Source organism: Manihot esculenta, chromosome 15 (assembly GCF_001659605.2).
Source record: "Manihot esculenta cultivar AM560-2 chromosome 15, M.esculenta_v8, whole genome shotgun sequence".
Lineage (NCBI taxonomy): Eukaryota > Viridiplantae > Streptophyta > Magnoliopsida > Malpighiales > Euphorbiaceae > Manihot > Manihot esculenta.
This window is the reverse complement of record NC_035175.2, coordinates 12,403,706-12,423,975: the sequence shown is the minus strand read 5'-3', so window position 1 is coordinate 12,423,975 and position 20,270 is coordinate 12,403,706. Positions and strand designations below refer to the sequence as shown.

General features: G+C 32.6%; 4 protein-coding genes and 1 non-coding gene across 5 annotated transcripts; 1 reads left to right on the top strand and 4 right to left on the bottom strand.

The window, feature by feature from the left end:
- The first annotated feature begins 624 nt into the window (after positions 1-624).
- Positions 625-1,798, top strand: LOC110600853 (oleosin Ara h 10.0102). The gene has a single exon (XM_021737757.2). The coding sequence runs from the start codon at positions 1,056-1,058 to the stop codon at positions 1,638-1,640; it is 585 nt and encodes a 194-aa protein (XP_021593449.2). The 5' UTR covers positions 625-1,055; the 3' UTR covers positions 1,641-1,798.
- A 945-nt stretch (positions 1,799-2,743) lies between these two features.
- TRNAP-UGG lies at positions 2,744-2,815 on the bottom strand. The gene has a single exon. It is a non-coding gene; the product is annotated as a tRNA-Pro (tRNA).
- Positions 2,816-3,473: 658 nt separating this feature from the next.
- On the bottom strand, positions 3,474-9,354 carry LOC110602725 (monodehydroascorbate reductase 4, peroxisomal). The gene is made up of 7 exons (XM_021740320.2): positions 9,127-9,354; positions 8,192-8,243; positions 7,784-7,864; positions 6,745-6,863; positions 5,013-5,232; positions 4,643-4,761; positions 3,474-4,436 (listed from the first exon to the last, which is right to left on the bottom strand). The coding sequence occupies exons 1-7, from the start codon at positions 9,244-9,246 to the stop codon at positions 3,711-3,713; spliced, it is 1,437 nt and encodes a 478-aa protein (XP_021596012.1). The 5' UTR covers positions 9,247-9,354; the 3' UTR covers positions 3,474-3,710.
- A 1,991-nt stretch (positions 9,355-11,345) lies between these two features.
- LOC110602726 (MYB-like transcription factor EOBII) lies at positions 11,346-15,638 on the bottom strand. The gene is made up of 3 exons (XM_021740321.2): positions 13,377-15,638; positions 13,109-13,238; positions 11,346-11,747 (listed from the first exon to the last, which is right to left on the bottom strand). Exons 1-3 carry the CDS (start codon positions 13,510-13,512, stop codon positions 11,459-11,461), a joined length of 555 nt encoding a protein of 184 aa, XP_021596013.1. The 5' UTR covers positions 13,513-15,638; the 3' UTR covers positions 11,346-11,458.
- A 150-nt stretch (positions 15,639-15,788) lies between these two features.
- LOC110602727 (ADP-ribosylation factor 1) lies at positions 15,789-20,059 on the bottom strand. Its single transcript, XM_021740323.2, has 7 exons — positions 19,899-20,059; positions 19,549-19,722; positions 18,851-18,921; positions 17,884-18,003; positions 17,119-17,237; positions 16,180-16,261; positions 15,789-15,996 (listed from the first exon to the last, which is right to left on the bottom strand). Exons 2-7 carry the CDS (start codon positions 19,694-19,696, stop codon positions 15,991-15,993), a joined length of 546 nt encoding a protein of 181 aa, XP_021596015.1. The 5' UTR covers positions 19,697-19,722; positions 19,899-20,059; the 3' UTR covers positions 15,789-15,990.
- Between the last annotated feature and the right edge of the window lie 211 nt (positions 20,060-20,270).

Genomic DNA, 20,270 nt, shown 5'->3' with positions numbered 1-20,270 from the left:
AAAGACATTTTAATAGATGTGAGAAAAGATATGGACTATTTTGTTGACAAATAGAAACGACAAGGATATTTTAATAGATTTCTAAAAATATAGGGAGAGATGATTTCGTTGACGAAAAGAAACAATGAAAAAGGACTATTTTGTTGATGAAAAGAAACGATAAGGACGTTTTAATAGATATGAGAAAAGATATAGACTATTTTATTGACGAAAAGAAATGATAAGAACGTTTTAATAGATATGGAAAAAGATAAAAACGTTTTAATAGATTTTTGAAAATGTAAGGACTAATTTATTAATAATAATAATATTCAAAAACCAAATAAATAATTTTATTTGAGGGTAAAATTGGATTTTAAAAATTTTTCTCTCCTCTTTTATCTAATTTTAACGGAAAAGAGGATGAAAGGACTATTTCGATGATAGAAAGAAAACATAAGGACGTTTTAATAGATTTTTAAAAATATATAAACTGATTTGTTAATAATGACAATATCCAATGACTAAATTGTAAATCTCAATAATAATAATAATAATAATAACAGAAAAAAAAAAAAAATTGCTGAGAGCAACGAAGGAAATATGGCAAATAGGCAACGGCCATTCATTTCCTTTAGGAAAGCCGCAATTCTCCATCATTATTTGCCATCGTTTCTCGGTTAAGCCGACATGCTGTTCGTCGACTTCCCCTGTCTATGATGTTTTTTTTTTGGTGTTGTTGTATAGTTTTAGTCAGCCTCTTTGAGATTTGGTTTCCCCGGCTTATTTTAATGGTGGTTGAGCTTCGGTTTGTATTTGTTTTTATTTCTCACTTTTATTTTCAGGTCTCCGGCCAAGAGAGTAGTTATACAGACCTAGTGATGAAAATGTGTGTTTGAGATTTCAAACCGAAGCGCATTTGTTTTTATAGTAAATCTACCATCATTGCTAATTGTAATTAAAGAACAACTTTAAAATCTCTGTTAAACCTAATTTGATTTGGTAAAGATATTTGGCTCGTTCCATAGATTCAAATCTGAAGCTTGTCCTCATGCACGCTCCTTAGTCACCATCTCATGCACTACGTGTCCCCCACCTGCTGCCGCTTCTCCTCTTCAAAACACTTATTCGCCAGCTCTTGTCCTCCCTTTGTCTCTCTCATTTTCCTTATGATCTCTTCTGATATCCAACGACTATCGTCATCAATGGCTGATCGTTCGCCGATACACCAGGTTCAGATGCACCCAGAGCTCCGACATGAACAGAAGGTTCCTTCAAGCTCTAAAGCACTGGTGATGGTCACCCTTCTCCCAATCAGTGGTGGACTTCTTGCACTTTCGGGTGTAACTTTAATTGGTTCCCTCATTGGTCTTGCTATTACCACCCCTCTTTTTTTCATCTTTAGCCCCGTTCTCGTTCCGGCAGCTTTTGTCCTTGGGATTGCTGTGGTGGCTTGTTTGGCTTCTGGGGCATTTGGGCTGACGGGGATGACATCGCTGTCGTGGATGTTGCAGTACCATCGGCAGGCTACACAGGCCATGCCGGAGCAGCTAGATCAGGCAATGAAGAGCATTCAGGATATGGCTGCTTTCGTGGGACAGAAGACTAAGGAAATGGGGCAAGAAATCCAGAGGAGTCACTTGCAAGGAAATGATAAATAAGAGGGAATTAATGGTTGTTCTTGTTGAGTTATTCGTTATTCGCAAGGGGCATAGATAGATGCGTTTGGTTCATGGGCACTTCTTCTGTTGGATTTGTATATTTCTTTTGTCTTTGTGGTCCGATTCTTGAATTTCAATTTTCTTGCATGTTCACAGAACACGTATGTCGTCCTTGTCATAATTGTAGTTCAGTTGCATAAGAATAAAACAAAATTTTCTATCTAAATATTTCTCCCTAAACATATGTTTGGTATTCTGTTGAAGCTGAAGGAAGGCAAGCAATTTTTCAGCTGTATTAATTAGAGCAAGAACACTGGATGCAGCAACCGACATGGCCTTGTGAGGTGCCCATTTCAAGAAGAACGAGACACAGACACCTATATATGTGGCTATTTCAGAACGCCACCTGCAAGAAACACCATGTTTAGCAAATTTGAACGTAATGCAATATATATAATAGGTGATCTGGACCGCCAACATTTCAATGGAACTTCAGAGCTTCGCTTTCAGTTCAGCTGTGATGAATAAGGTAATTACACGCATCAAATCAGATGAATTTTAACACCACCATAGGACCAAATGGCTAGCTGTCGGAATTTTGCTTTTTCAGTTTGCAAGAATTAAGTTATAGAGGTGCCGGAAGCTGGGGGGATACTCATGTGCAAGCAGATGCAGTCTTCCATTTCCACAGCAAGAAGGCTAAAGAGTAACAACAAGCCTCTAGTTATTAATTACCCATGATTCAGCCACAGTATCAGAAGCTTGCCATGACGAGAAATTAATTAATGGGGAACTAGGACATCAGATGAAAAATGATTTATTACCTTGCTAGAATTTTATGAACGGAATTAAAATGATGAATTGTTCAGCTCCAAACCTTTCAGCTGAAGTAAGTTGAATTTAATTTTCAGCTGGAGTAAGTTGAATTTAATTGAATGGAGTAGTTTATGGTATTTCCCAGATTGTTGTAAGAAATCAGGAACCCTTTGAGTTGGGTTCAATGTTAAAACCAGAAGAAACTGCAGAGAGGAGTTCAGTCAGCGAAGGCTGAAAAAGAAAGAACTAAAAGACAATCTACGGGACGTGAGAAAAAGAGAAATTAAGGGGCATTCCGAGAATCGAACTCGGGACCTCTCGCACCCAAAGCGAGAATCATACCACTAGACCAAATGCCCGCGTTGTGAAAACACTGAGAAAAGGATAAATTGAAGAAAAGTTTCTATGTTTTTATGTTTTTACTTGGGTAAGTATATAACTGTGATGAATCAAGGCCCCAATATAAATGAAATCAGAACATCAAATTCCTGGGTCACCAGAAACCGAAGTGTAGTCTCAAAATCACTAGGCCTAAGCCCAGTCAAACGCCCCAGTTAAGATTGGGAGAACGGCCGAACAAAACAACTGTACCTACAGTAAAGCGCCAGCGACGCCTCTAGGAAGAAGTTTCTGAGAATAGCAGTCGGACCAAGCAAAGTAGAGACCTAGTGGAAGAGTTCCTTATGCAAAGCACACCTAGAGGAATGCTCAAATGGCTTTCAAAGTAACAGATGCAGTGTTTCTGATGTGATTATCATAAACTCAACTTCTGAGTAGGAATGAAATTGAATAATAATATAAGTCATTTTCATATGAAATCAACCTTTCAATATACGGTGAATCTCAATTCTATTCGATTTAATTTAATTATATTTTTTTATTTAAAATAAAAACAAATATTTATTTTTTAATTTATAAAATTTACTTTTTTTAGAAAAATAAAATTATATATATTTTTATAAGAATTTTTTTTAATTTTTTTTTTTTTAAAAAAAAACGAATCATGCTAAACGGACGGAAGAAATACGAATACATTTGAGCACGATATTTCATTCCCCATGAATATGGGCAGGTTATAGTGTACTGAACAGATATGCGTGCAATTGAAAATTAACAATATGCCACAGTAATAAACTGATGATATTTACTCGTGTATTGAGTGACATATCTAGATTAGCTAGCCAAATCAACTATACCTATCAATGCTACAACAATGTGATCATAGAGTTCACCTAAAGAATTCGTCAACTTTCTTCACCACCTCCTGCGCCTCCTTCCATACCAATATGCAAATGCAGCTACTGATGCCGCTACAATAACACCTGCCGTAGCGTGCCAAGCATACAATGGTTTTTCCAAAATGAGGCTAGAACCACCAACATTACCAGGGGGAGATCTAAGTGGGTTCTCGCTAATTGTCAATGCAAAACCCAAACCCTGTCTTTCTAGCTCAGTCAAGTCCTTGATTGCTGGCTTTAGTCTGGTGGCATTCGCTATAGCTTCGTAATCTTCTTTGCTTCCACCTTCAAGGAATGATCCAACAAGATGACCTTTGCTTATCCAGTATGCTCCAATCGTACTTCCCGAGTAATCCCCAAAATGCACCGCTTCCCCTGCAGCGTCTCCATAAAACTGCCAAGACAAAGCGAAGACCCTGGAATAGAAAAATGGCAGGTAGTCAAAGTCATCTGTTTTCTTTGGTTCCATTATCGCAGAAACAGCATGTCTTGCTGATTTTCGAGCTGAATCAACATGCTCAAGCCTACGAGTTTCACCAAAAAGCTTGACAGGAAATGCTGCAACATCTCCTACAGCATAGACTGAGCTGTTGCTTGTCTGCATTCGACCATTCACCTTGATCCCACCCTTTTCCAAAGTTAGTTGGCCTTCAAAGAGACTTGTGTTTGGACGTATTCCAATTCCTACCACAACCATGTTGGCAGGTAGCCGACTTCCATCTCTAAGATTAACAGCTGTGACCTGAAGATTGTAGAAGTGAGTAGATTAGCAAACAGTTGAAAAAATAAGCCAACATTTCCATGGCTATTACCATGGGAAAAATACAGAAAGTCCAATTTCATAAACATGCACGCACAAAGATTTGTTTTCAGACTTCTAACACATTAAAATCATCCAGCCTTTTGCATTCCTTTATGATTGCTAAGCAGTGCAAATTTTATATTTACCTTTCCATTGGAATCCATATCAAAAGATGATAAGACAGTTCCCTTGATGAATTTTACTCCTTTAGATTTGTAATAATCCTCATAATAACTAGCAATCTTGGGTGTAAACAATCGGGCCACTGCAAAATCAAAACCACCAAGCACTACTGTGACTTGCTATCATGTCAAAACTAAAACAAGAAATAAGAGAGAACCTAACAGTTCTCTTTGCGGCGTCAGGATGCTTTCTGGAAAGACATTTCAAGTACAATAATGAATTCTTACATGACAAATTTAAAAGTTGAATCACCATGGTTGATTTGAAAGGTTTTACATATCAGAACTTTGAAACATCAAAAGGATTAAGGAGTATCAGGGTGAGGGTGCTTACTGCAATGTGCTTCAGGGAAAACCATAGTCACGTTGATTTTATTGATCACCAAAGATGCAGCACACTCCATTCCAATGTAGCCACCACCAATGACGACAGCATTCCCACCAGCACATGATTGCATCACATTAACAAGCCTTTCTGCATCAGCTAAATCTCGTAAATAACAAACATTTTCAGCATTTGATCCACTCACTCCAAATTCTTCAAGCTTCAAAGCCTGCAGTTAATGCATGAAATCAATAAAACCTAGAAATTTACTTCTTTATCACTGGAAAATGTAAATAAGCTTGTACCCATTTTTATTATTTGAATAAAATTCCTCAAATATCAAAATAGGTTGATCCCTGTCGTGGATGCATTTGTGGGCATGTCCTATAGTCACTGCTAGAACAAGAAGAATGCAGCAACAACGGTGGGAGATGAGCTGGCAGGTAAGGTTGCAGATTGAGTTGATTGAATTGTAGTCAATCCATTTCAGTTTTGATAATCAAGGACCAATTTTCAGAATCCACATTTCAAGCTCTGTTTCGAGATTTTAGATTTTTAATTCAAGTTACAAATTTGTAGTAGTTATAATGTAGTCTTCATAATTTTTGAAAGCTTGTTCCTTTGAATGTTGTAGCCTTTCTATACAAGGGATTAACCATCAATAATAAAATAAGCAGAAATATTCAAAAATTGATTCATGAAATTAGAGGGTTCTCTCTAATGAGCCTCAACTAGCATCTACAAAAGGAAAAGCAGGAATGTGAACAAAGGCAAATCAATTTCTATAGAGTAAGATTTCCGAGTTCATCAAATTGCAACAAAATCCTACTCAAGGGAACATAATAGTCCCATCAATTTTAGAGATTTAAAGAAAGGAATATTTCAGAACCACAACTGAATTAAACACACAGATAAAAGCATGCAACTCTATTAGTATATAATTGCTCTCCAATTGGTTGTTTTTGCATTAATTGCTTCTTCATCAATCTTATTGATTAATAAACCTGCTATTTTGTTCTTCTCCTACTGATAGGTTGAGTAACAAAAATGTTGTATTTTCCAATACATCATTATGAAGTGGATTAGTCGTTCTAGTAGATATCCTTAATTCTCTCATCTCTAAACCTACTTGTTCCCGATACAGATGTTAAACTGAAAATGATCCCTCCCCCTAATTCTTTTGGGTTGCTAAAAAAATTAAAATCCAATATAAGTCTAGGCTACTGAAAAGCAAATACATATAAAGAAAACAACAAATTAGAGGGAGGGGTCAAACTTTTTTTTAAAAAATTGTAAACGTAAATAAATATAAAATTTAAGTGTAACATGATAAAAAAAAATTATTCTAAATGAAGTTATTAGTATCAGAAATACTGAAATGGAATAAAATAGAAAACTTAAATAAATTAAGTAAATAATTTAAATAATAAATTACTATATAAATATTTATTATTAATTAGCATATTATTTTAGTATGTTATTAGTACGATTTGTATAATTTTGATTTAATAATATAAAAATATAATAAAAATAATAAGATAAACAAGATATAATAATAATAATAATAATAAAGATATACTAATAATATATTAATAAATTCATTTGCTTATCCATGCAAAACTCTCTTAACCAAACTCCTTCCAGTGGTAAAAGAAGATATTTTATAATGCAATTACTCATAGTTAAACAGGTCAAGCATCTATAGCAAAATAGCATTAAACTGAAATATCAGTTTTAATACCTGAGCACCTGTTGCAATGATAAGAATCTTGTAGCTTATGGTCTCTCCGGCTGCAGTAAGTAGTGTCTTACGTTTCACATCAGCAGACTTGACTCTAGTTCCAAGGACCAATTCAATTCCTAGGAAAATAGAAGAATCAAGTAAAAATCTAGAGGGAAATAAAAAAGACAACATATAAAATTCAGCTAGCTGAAACTTAAAAGACTCAATAAATTGGAGTAAGATATTTCATTGATGTTTGAATAATATCTGTTAATATAATCGCAACAAGTATATGTGCACTTATTTTTTACATAACGTGGACATTAAATTCCTGGAGAAATGCAAAATCCATATCCTTATCCATTGCCATTATAGGTTCAACAGATATGTGGACATGCAAATAGCACATCTTTAATTGCAAATATGAATGTCATGAGAGGGAAAAGGAACTATTGTTCATTTCTGTTGGTGGAAATGTTCCATATTAATAGCTTAGTAATTGAAGGTTCCATAGAAAAACTTCCACATATAATCTTCATAAACAAAAGGACTTGTTCATGTTAAAAATATATAAGGAGATATTAAATGACATAAACCAAGTGTTTACCTTATCTACAATGGAAGCATGATAAGAGGTTTATATTCAATCAATAAACAGTAATATAACCCTTGTTACATTACAAATATACCTATATACACAATGAGGATTTTCTACCTCTCTGTACAATCAAAATTCACGAACCATTTTAAACTGACAAATAAATGCTTCAGGGTCCAATTAGCAGGCCAGGTGCAAGCCCAACCACAAAAGCTGTGAATTAGAAGGCCAAAATTAAAATGCCTCATATGCTGCTATACTCGATCTAAGCTTCTTTTTTTCTTTAGCTTTTCATGCATATCCATATAACTACTAATCCACATTGAATACCACACATTCGATATTGTAATTTATTGAAGAAACATTGAAATAAGAACTCCAGAGAAGCAATCTAAACATTCGACAGTTCATATTTGCATTGGACCTGAAAAATAAATGAAACAAGGAAAAAAAAGTTACCATGTTCTTTATACCATTTTGGAGTCAATCTTTCCTCGTTAGCTCCAACACAAGTGTGGAATGATGGAAGGCGTGCTGGAGCTGCATGTCATCAAAAGTTTCTTATATCAATATAAATGATGAAATAAGAAAGGAAAGGCAAAAGAATGCTAAAAGAAAAAAAAAGTTAAGTAGGATTTGCTTTCTGCTTCAATTGCAGACTCAACAAAGCACTCATTTTCATGCAATGCAACACAAAATTCCCAACCCGTTACCCTGAGATCAGTTTAATCAGCCTAAGTTTATTGGTGGTAATCAGCACACATTAAGAATTCATTTTCTCACTGGGGTAAGTAAAAGCTTATATAGAAAAAACAAAAAAGGCATAATAAAGAGTCTGTTCAGAATTATAAGGATGAGAACATTTACTTTCTGGAAGTAAACACCCTTTGCTCAGTGCAGGTCTCTCATATGGAGGAACCTGAAAGAAATCCAATAGAAAATGAAGAATTTGAAATTAATGGAAGTTCAAAACATCTCTTGCTTTTCCTAGATACACATCCATAACTCAGAAAGCTTGCAACGAAATTTATATAAGTATAACAAATTCATGTGAGCCTTGCAGTAAGGTTCCATCTCATTATTTGCCTCTCATGTAAATGAATTTCCACTGCATATGCTAAAGTTGAAGAATAATACCAATGCACATTATTTTTTATTATCCAAACATAAATCAGACAATTGCATCTCCAGGACCAGATAATTAATCCAACTTATTTTCCTTCATAAGAGTATGATAACACGATGCGAGGCAGCTATTGTCACTTGCCAAAACAACCAACAATAGACTCCAAATTACTATACCCCATAGCCAATTTGGACCGGATGTTATACTCATAGCATATTTTGGTTCCCCAAACAAATGTCCCCACTGTATTATATTCCATTAGGACACTCAAACGAAAATATAACAACAACAAAAAAAAAGTTTATCTAAATAATCTGCAGTTGAATCAAACTATCAAAGTAGTATAACCCTTAATTGAAGTAACAAGCCAGGTAACACTTGTAATCAATTTGAATTTTCAAAGTAAACAGAAAAAAAAAAAGACAAAAGGGAGGCTCACAAAAAATTCAAGAGAAATGGAAAATGGCTGGATTTCGTAATACTCTAAGCAATATTCTGTTTTAGTTTCATCTTATTTGCAATCTAACTTGAAAAAACAAGCACATTCGAACTGCTGATCAATGGAACAATTACTCAATCATAAGAGCAGCAAAATGAAACACACAATCATTAACGAACCCAATACATCAAGTTAATGTAAAAGAGAAAAGAGATTGGAAATAATTATTTTGCTCACAGGTTCCTCAGAGATGATGCAGAGCTCGCCACGAGAGACCCCTCTCCTTGTGAATTCAAGAGCTGCATAACCAGCTGAGACCCCTCCTCCTAGAATCACATAAACAAAAGCTCTTCCCATCTCTCTCTTTTCAATCTTCTCTGCAGAAACCTGTGATGGCCTGTTCTTGCCCCAAAGAAAGAACGACCATCGCTAGTTTTGAATCTATCCCCAAGCTAAGCTTTGATTTGATTTGATTTCGTTTTGGCCTGTGGTAAGCTAAACCACTTTTACCATAATACCCCTACTAAACGACGACATATTAGGGATGCTTGTCTTAGAAGACAAACCATAATCTGCGTGGGTCCCATCAGAGAGAATATGAGGATTAAGCCACGTGTCATTGATGGGGTTTTCAGTTTTGTTGGGAAATGGGAAGAAGATGACGAGAAGATAAAGAAGAGGAAGAGGGGATTGGATTGTGGGCGTAGCTGCCACCTTCAGCTGCCTTCAACTAATTGTGGATCAAACGTTATCGCTATTCAGACCACAATAAATGCCTTTATAATATATCAGTTTTATAAATTAATAATATAAATAGTATTATAATCATAAAATTATTATTTTTTAAAATTAAAAATTGTAATAAAAATTTTAATGTAAATTACATTATTGCTAAAATAATATTCAAAAATTGATTATTATATTAATTAAATATTATATTTTATTATTTTTATGTAAAAAATAATCCATGTTTGCTAATTTTTAAATATAATTATATTATTTTAACTAATTTATTTTAATATTAATGTTAATAATATTATTCAATTTATTTATTTTAATATTTAAATAAATTGATCTAAATTATCTAATATTTTAATAATTTAAATATATTCAAAAAAATTCTAATATTTAAATTAACAATAATTTTTAATATTTGAACTTTTATAAATTGTTTTATATTTTAATATCATTTACTAAACAAATTTAAAATTTATTATTAGTTATTTTTTATAAATTATATAATATTCAAATACTAATATATTTTAATATTTAACAATTCTTATCAAAATTATATGATATTAATCTCTAAAGTTTGATTTTTTAGTATTTATATTTATCTTAAAATTTAAATTTTATATTACTGTAAATAATAAAATTATTATCTATAGTATGGATATTTAAAAACTTAAATGTTTACACATATCACATAAAAAATTAATGCAAACATGAAATTATATATATATTTTGTTTTTATGAAAAATTAATAATAAATAGTCATAAATTTAATGAATTTTAATAAATGTTATAATATTACTTAATTTTAGGATATGCTTCTTTCTTAAACTTTAACAAAAAAAAAAAAACATCAGTAAACAACCTGGCTAATACTTATTTTAAAAAAACTAGTAATATATTGCGTAACGTATTTTATATGTTTTTATATTTATTTTAGAGTGAACTGCAATTTAGTCTTTCTGATTTAGTAAAATACAACCTTTCGTCCCTCTGTTTTAAAAAACCTTCAATTTAATCCTTCATATTTAAAAATACTGCAAAATAATCATTACCGTCAAATTTCTAGTTAACCTTCCATTTATTTTAATAAAATGGACTAAACTACCATTTTCTTCTCATCATTCTCCTTCTTTTCCCGATCCTCTTCTTCCTTTTCTCCTCATCTTCCTCCTTCTCCTCCTCCTCCTTCTTTTTCTTCTTCTCCTTCTCCTTCTTTTCCCGATCCTTTCTCCTCCTTCTCCTTCTCCTCCTCCTTCCTATCCTCTTCTTCCTTTTCTCCTCATCCTCCTCCTCGTCCTCCTCGTCCTCCTCGTCCTCCTCCTCCTTCTTCTTCTTCTTCTTCTTCTTCTTCTTCTTCTTCCTATCCTCTTCTTTCTTTTCTCCTCGTCCTCGTCCTCGTCCTCGTCCTCCTCCTTCTCCTCCTCCTCCTCCTCTTCTTCCTCTTCTTCTTCTTCTTCTTCTTCTTAGTTTTTTACTTAAAGGGTAATTTAGTCATTTTCATTAAAATAAACGGAAGATTAACTGAAAATTTGACAGTAGGGATTATTTTGCAATTTTTTTAAATGTGAAGGATTAAATTGAAGGTTTTTTAAAACAGATGGACGAAAAGTTGTATTTCACTAAATCAGAGGAACTAAATTACAGTTTACCCTTTATTTTATAACTTTTAAATATAATATAAAATTATGTGTATTGTAAAATAGACATAATTGGATATTTAATTAAATGCAAAATAAAACATATAAAGAAATATACATGGACAGATATATAGTTAGAGAGATGCATTGGATCCTCTTACAAGCCAATATGAAAACAACTAAGTAGTTAATCAGCATTAAGCAAAGTGCGTGGACCAGACATCTTCAAAGCTCCAGCAAGCCTGTGTGGATTGTGGAGCTAAGGTTGCTCCTGGAAAAGTCTCCAGAGTCTCTTGATATGATTGTGGAGAGTAGGTGTCAATCATACCAGAGACTTGGAGGCTTGTACTTGCATGTTCCTTAATCTCACAACTCTGCCCAGCAAATGTCTCTTCTTGCTTAATGTACTTCTGGATTCTAGTCCTCCAGTAGTTCTTTATTTCATTGTCAGTCCTTCCTGGAAGATGCTTTGCGATTTTCGACCACCTGCGAATAATACAATTCATTAGTAGTTTTTGCAAAAGAATTTGAGAACCGATGAAGTTTAATTTTATCGTATTTTATTTTCAAGGTAAGGAAGAAGCACATGCTACGTGTGCATTGAAATTTTACCTACGAATTTTAAGTGGGAAGGCCAAATGCCACGACATGGCCGACTTTGTCTTAAAAGAGACAAAACAATAAGGTTAATATCCCCTTCAACAAAAGCAAAAGAGCTTCTTTCTTCTGAAAACATTAGCCAACATGTGACTACATAAATGGGTTCTGTTAAAAAATTGCCAAAATCTCTTTTGGACTTGCTTTCACAATTCACAACGTCCCCTATTACAAAAGCTAGTATTATTATTATTAGGTTTTTTTTTTTTAACCGAGAATTAAAAATCAGGGAGTAAAATTTGAAATCTCTCATATTCACTCAAATATATTTATCATCAGCTTAAGTACGTGAATGCTATTTTTCTTGTTTAATTATAGTATTTATTAGTATATTTTAAAATGATATTATAAAATTTTGTTAATGACAAAATTTTAATTTGTCAATGCAATGTAAATTTATAGTTAAAGTTTGAATAATTATTTTTTTATCAAAATTAAATTAATTTGCATTATAATTATTAATCAATTTCTTTAAAATTTTTATAATATTATCAATTACAAATATACTAATAAATATGCTCAAAGGTATTGTAAAAAGACATTAATTTCATGTTTGATACATCATATATATATATTAATTTAAAATATATTTTTTTTTAAAAAATAGAATCGGGAGAGTAGAATCTGAAATTTCTCGAATTTACTCAGATACACTTATCATCAGACTAAATAATCGGTGAGTGCATTTAAAATTTAAAATTTAAAATTTTATTTTAAAATCTATTTATGTATAATTAAGTACTATAATTAAGTTAAGTGATTTAATAGTAGTGTCTCCAAATAGATATGCCACATAGGAATTTCTTAAATTGCTTTATTGAATTAGGTGGCAAAATATTGTAAGCTTTCATATGTAAATATATGTTTCTTGTCTAGGAAGTAACCTCTCTCTCCCCCTCAAGGCTGTGTAAATAGGGATTCTTGAAGTCATCGACCTTAATTACCTAATAGAAACCAAAAGATTGTGCCTTTCTTTTCTGCCTTTCCGCCATTAAAAGGGCAGGTTGCAAAGTTGATAAACCCTTTAGTTTTCATTCATCTTTATATTTTTTTTCCTAAGAAAAAAACCATAGAATATCATTTTTTTATATCGAATATTATGTAATTATATCGAACGTACAAAAAAAATTCATTTATTTGTGTTTTAAAAATATTTTAATTTACAGTTTAATCTATCTATGTATACATACTTGTTTCCCCACTTAGCATGAAGTTCCATGATCAAGAGCTGCTCCTCAGGAGTGATGTTCCCTCTTCGAACGTCGGGGCGAAGATAGTTCAGCCAACGGAGCCGACAACTCTTTCCGGTACGTTTCAGACCTGCCAAGGGTGATCAAACATCACACAAGTGATAGTTAATTAGTTACGAGGTTTCTGTAAGAAAAGAAAGAAAACAAAATAAAACAACTGTCTATCGTATCATATATTATAAATACTTAAACAGGTTCTTGTCTATACCAGCTGCTCTAGCGAGTGAGTTCCATACACTTTCGCCATGGTTAGCGATGTGGTTGATCAAGATAAAGTCTTCTTCCATGGTCCATGGTCCTTTTCTCACTTCGTTTCCCAGGGAGTTGCATGGCTTTTTCTCCATTTTGTTTTCTTGGAGAGAAAGAGAGAGAAAGGAGAAGAAAATACAGAGAGTAGAAGTGTGAGAAAAATAATGAGATATAATGAAGGGAACTTAGGGTTTTATAGAGGCAATTATAGGATAAAAAATATATATTTTTTAATTTAGTTTTTAATTGTGATTATTAATCTAATGTTCACGAGAGCTTTTGACCCAACTATGATTCTAATAAAAGTCCATGCATGCATATGCATGGCTACATTTTAATTTCTTTGGATAATATACTTAATCACCAATAGAATGTAAACAAATGGACGAGTAATCATAATATACACTATAAAAAAAATAATTTAAAAAAAATCTGTTAATCTGTTTTATTAATTTTATTATTACAAACATAAAAGCCATGTTGGCCATTAGGGTTTATATTAATCTTTTATTAAAAGATGGTTAGTTAATAGGCAATAATAAATGGCTTAATATTTTATATAACTAAAAAAAATTCTCTAATTAATTAATAATAATTTTTCTTGCATTTAACTAATTATTAACAGACAGCTATCCACTATATATTAAATTAATTGATAATTATTAAAACAATTAATATTTCTGAAAAGAGATGGATATATATTCCCTTAAGTTGAAGTGTTGAGCTCCTTAATTAAATAAATTTCCATTTTCCAAATGAATGGGATCTTATTAATATGGCTTTCTGAATTAGGGAAAAGACTTGAAGGAAAATAATACTTAATAAGACAACAAATAAATAAAATAAGAAAGTAGTGAGTGGCTAGGAAGGAATTAAGAAGAGCATTAGCATGTGATCACAACTCATAACCTCCATCTTTGAGGCAATTAGAAGCCTAACTTCAGAGAAGATAACTCAATTTGAACCACAAATACAAATTTGTGCCTAACAATTAGATTAGACTGTCCTCAGCCCCATCAAAATTAAGCACCATGAGAGACAAACCCCATATTGTGATTTGATGATTCTTTGTGGAGTTGTAATCTAGTTTTGGAAGTTGCTTCTTCGTGATGTGTGAGTCATGCATGGCCCATCACAAACTTCCTCATCACATGCCTTTATATATATATATATATATATATATATAAATATATATTGTTCAATTGCTCGACTAATTCGAAATCACTTAAAACAATACTAATTATTTTAATATAAATTTATTAATATATTAAAAAAGCCATCAAATATTTAATAGACTTTACCTTCATATTAAGAAGATTAATGGAAATATGTCGATGGCAGATCTTCAATGGTTGCTGGAGAGAAGAAAGAGTTTATTTGGAATATATAAATGCCATTAAAGACATATAGAGAGAGGAGAGTGATCACAGGTGTAAGAATAATGCAGGATATAATGACGAGCTCCAATTATTGTAGGTTTACATTACAAATTGAATATATAGTTGACCTCAACTAATTTAAAATTAATAATTAATTTTTGCTGTATCTTAACATTCATCTTCCTAATATTAAAATGTCTCCGCAAGAAAATGAAAACTAAATCTGTTACGATTGCCTTGCTTCAAAACACTAATGCAATTAAGCTTGGTTCAATTATTATAGATTTATACTCTTAGCAAAGGAATAATTCACTTGCCCAATGTCATTTCGTGGGCCGTTTTCTCTTCCATCGCTAACGATTTTATTGCTCAGAAATTTAACATCGCCAACTACTATGACCTCGAGCTACACTTCGGCTCCTCGGCCACTCTTCAGGAATAACCTTTGAAGCTTTTGGCTGCACTGCAGGATAATTACCTGACAGATTTAGTTTCAAACTAGTTTCTAATCGTCTAGATCAACTTAGGGCAGGCTTGAAGGTTTCAGAACTGTTTTTTTCAAGCTTTCACTTTCACCCTTTTTCCTTAAACTACTACCACTAAGCAGGCCTAGACACCGCCTTACCCCGAACATCCTGAAGGAAAAATGAGAAGGGAAAGCGAAAACACCATGTTTGGCCTACAATAAATACAGAAACTGAGGCAAAGCAGTGGGAAAAATTATTCGCATGTGCAATGACTTTTAACAGTGACCATTTCCACATGATCCCCAGCATCAAATTCAACAGTCAAACTGCATTCCTTATACATAAAACGGTTGCACATAATAATTCAAACAGTAGGCTATCACGTGAACAACACTACACAAAGTTGCAATTTAGAAGCGATATGAAGCACATTGATTTCTTGTTCACTACCCACAATTATTCATGAAAAGATGCTCTAAAATATGATATTGGATACAAGAACACCCAGAATGATAACACCAGTAATTGACAATCCAAAATAAGCATTAGTGTCATTTATAATTTTTTAAAAGATAAAGTTTTAGCACAAACCCATATTATATAAGTAGGATCTAAGCAACCATTCTGCTATTACAACAGTTGCTGAACAAAAAGGGGTATATAGGCTTTCCACAATCGCTAGCATCATAAAGTCTAGACAACCACCAAAATTCTTTTAGTTTCATTTTCAAGCCTGGAAATAGAAATCAAGAGCATTAGTCAATATGATAAAATATAACTATGTGAATGTTGAAGCTAAATTATTTTCTTTTTTTCTTATATCCATCTAATAATTATACGAAACATTAACCCACCAGGGTATCTTATTTTAACTTTAAGCATACTGTGTATATTAGTCACTAGTTAACATAATCACCTTGCTAGCGATGTTGTTGGACAACCAGTCCAGCCCCTCGTACAGGCCCTCTCCAGATGTTGCACACGTGCTCTGGATGTACCTGAGATCAACCACCATCATATCAGCAAAAGTTTAAGTCCCTTGTTTTTTGCTAAGTTAACACATCATTTGGTCATATTCCAAATGTTTGCACCCATTTCAGATTACACTGATTTAAGATTGCTGTTCAGCCAATTCTAGTTGTCTTAACCTTGCCAAACTCCAGTTTCAGCAAAAGAAAAGAAAAGGTGAATTCCCATACTTAAGAAAGGGTTTACTACAATCTAGTCCTGGTAATTTAGCAAAACCTACAAACAAATCCTTGTGTTTTTAAAAAACCAGCTATTTAGTCCTTACAATTTTAAAAGGACCAACAAATCAGTTCTTGATGTGAGAAAATACAGCTATGGTTCATTTATTTTATTCACAATTTAGCCTCTAATTTCATATATTTTAACAATTTTTTAGTCTCGGTATTTTAAATATATACAATAAAGTAGTCCTTAATAAATAATACAACAATGATGACTTAACTACACTCATAGTAGGGATTAATTTGTTGATTTTTTTAAATTACAAGGAATAAATAGCTGGCTTTTATAAATACAAGAACTAATGTGTAGATTTCACTAAACTATATGGACTAAACTGTATTTTACCTGTTAAGAAAACAAACCAGAGGCAAAGGTCCATTCGTGAATAAAAGAAAATTGATGGATATATAGAGGAAACTGGAAATTTAAATCACGTTTTGCAGTCATTCAGGCACATTGACATCTAGCCCTAGTTGTTGAACTGTTAATAGATGTTGAACTGTTAATAGATGTTTATTTAATTGGAAAGGCATTCTTTATACCAGAAGCAAGTAGCACAAAACAAGACAGAAATTGGATACATAACATCTAGAAATGTATTTACCAGTGACGTTGACGAAGAGAATGAAGCCCAAGCTTGTCTGTTATTTCTGCAGCATTCATGGCATTGGGAAGATCTTGTTTGTTGGCAAAGACGAGCAAGACAGCATCTCTTAGTTCATCCTGCAACCAGATTAACACCATATATATAGTAAACTGGCTCAGACAAGAGTAATTGTATTAATTGATCCTAATCTATCCAGCATGATAAAATTCTAAATATGCTAAGGAATACAGTATGCACAAGCTTAATGTGAGAAAGAATGGTGGAAGAACTAAATTCAGAATCGACATTGAAAATGAAATCAAACATTCTATGGGACAAAGACATATAAGATAAATGAAACCAATCACCACAAGAATGTGGTGCCTCTATGAGTGAAAGATCAACCTATCAAAATACTGTTGCTCTAAAACCACTTCTCTTTTTTCAAATTGAGAATGCCATTTATGGTGTCCATTTTTACCACCTTATTTATCCCTCTTAAAGCAGCATGACCCTATTCATCATAATGCCAACCTATCCGTGATCTTTTAGTGCAGAACAGTACACCAACAGACTTTTGCAACGTTAGGTGGGTTAACATTATTTTTTTGTGAAATACTGAAATTAAGGCCACAAAAAAATAGAACAATTGACACAGCTACAGTTACCCTGGCAACAGGAATAGCAGATTATGGAAAACATAAATCTCATCCACTGACGATGCAATAATATTTTATAGCTGAATATATATAGAATAACATAGCACACAAAATGGTAGCCTACCTCATTCAACATTCTATGCAACTCATCTCTTGCCTCAACAATTCGATCTCTGTCATTACTATCTACCACAAAAATAAGACCCTGAGTGTTCTGGAAGTAATGCCTCCAAAGAGGACGAATCTGTACATGCAGGGAAAAAATGTATTACTTATCCACACATGCAAAGCACAAAAATAAATAAATGCTAACAAGTGAATAAAAAATAATGGATCCAAAATTCCAAATACACACAGAACTCAACTAAACTAATGCCCCCATATGCTACTTCAAATATCAGTGGAAAACGATGACTCCAAACATCCAATGTCAGTAATTCTCCAAGAACTATTATTTTACATACTTATGCAAAATGATATATCCAAATTATGATTTCCCAGCAGTGCAAGAAATAACAATATCGTAACAAATAAGAAGATCTGTCTTTTTGCTATTAAATGAAAACGCACGCCACCTACATTATATACCAGTTCTACAATCGAAACATGCATAAAAAACATTCAGCCTTTTTCTACACAGGAAAACATTAGTAAATGCAGTTAACCTTTCTATTTTACTTCATTTACGATATACATGTTGTAAAATGAAGGAAAAGACTTCATGCAACCAATCCCAATAAACTTGGAAACTGGAATAGTTTAACTGAGACAGGTATTTGTAGTAGCTTCTAAGTGAGAAACATCAGTAACTGCAAGAAAACAAAAACATTAAATTTTCTAGAGGTTATCAAGTTCAATATAATTTGAACTTTATCATCACAAAACAATACAAAATATCACTTTGAAAACCTACATGCACAATTTGACAAAGCATGTTGGTCCAGTTAAGCATCTCAGTACTGAAGTATAAAACCAGTTTTCATGTTGATGAATTCAGATATCTAGTGTACACAATTTTATGAACACGCTTGTAGCACATCTCTTTTTGTGCTTTTAATTTTTATATATGTATTTGCATTACACATGCATACCTTGTCTTGACCACCAACATCCCAAACAGTGAAGCTGATGTTCTTGTATTCCACTGTCTCCACATTAAATCCTGAAAGAAGAAAACAAATCTAATTATGTAAAATCAAATAAGCTCGTGGGAAGACTTTTGTAATTTAAAAAAAAAAAATTAAAATTCTCAGTAGGATGCATGATAAACATCCAGAAAAGAAGCTATCACAGAAATTTAAAAAATAAAAATAAAAAACTTGGAGCGTGATATATTTAAATGAAGTTCAACTGCTAGTCTGAAATAAGTTCCCAAGCTTAACAACTTACAGTAATTAAAAAGAGAAAAAAAAAAGCAATATTATTCATCATATTGATCTATTAAATGCAAAGATAAGAATTCAACCACTGCCTCTACTTTAACTTAAAGTAGTCACTTTTGAGTTCATTCTTTTGAAAAAAAAAAATTAATTAGCCATTTCTTGTGAAGGACCCAATAATATTTTAACTTCACACCAAAACAGAAGTGTTGTAACTCCAGCATGGAACTATAGAGAATTGCAGCAATCTTATCGCATCAGCTACACAAACAGAAACAATTAATGAATTATCTAGTCTATTTTTTAAAACATACAAAAAAAAAAAAATCCAGATATTCTAGAAGCAAACAAGCCTAAAACGTCAAATAAATTGTAAAAGGTTAACTGATTTGATGAAATTGGAAGCTCACCAATGGTAGGGATGGTGGTGACAATTTCTCCAAGCTTGAGCTTGTACAAAATAGTGGTCTTACCGGCAGCATCAAGACCCACCATCAGAATTCGCATCTCCTTCTTGGCAAAAAGCCGGCTAAATAGCTTCGTAAAGGTAAGCCCCATCTCTGATTCTGTATGCGTATTAGTAGCTACAAAAACAATTCAAAAATAAAAATAAATAGGATTTCCTAAAAATCAAGTAAATCAATCGCATAACTACCAATCATTTCAGAAATCAAAAACGTAAAAACCAAAATCAATAGATCGATTAAACAAAATCGAAAGATCTACCAGCTAAAGATGGAGAATAAGAGGGAGAAATTACCACTTTTGAAGAAGGATCTGAAGAAAGTGGGTTACGATGGAAGCAAATCACGTGTTCTGAGAAGAGATGCGACTCTCTCTTCTTTCAGTAGATGGATGGAGAGAGAGAGAGAGTGCGTGTAGGCCAAAGAGGTCGTCTATATCCTGGCAACCTGAAGTAATTTTACCGTATAACCCTGATTTTTACCCCTTGTTTTTTTTTACAGCATGAAATGCGAAACTTAATTATATAAAATAAAAATAAGTGATTATAATTTTATAAACTTCACTTTTATTTATAATTTTATAATTTTTTAATACCATTAATTTCAACTGATAATTAAACTCGAGAAATTATAAATCTGAATTTAATTCTAATACAAATTAATTAAAA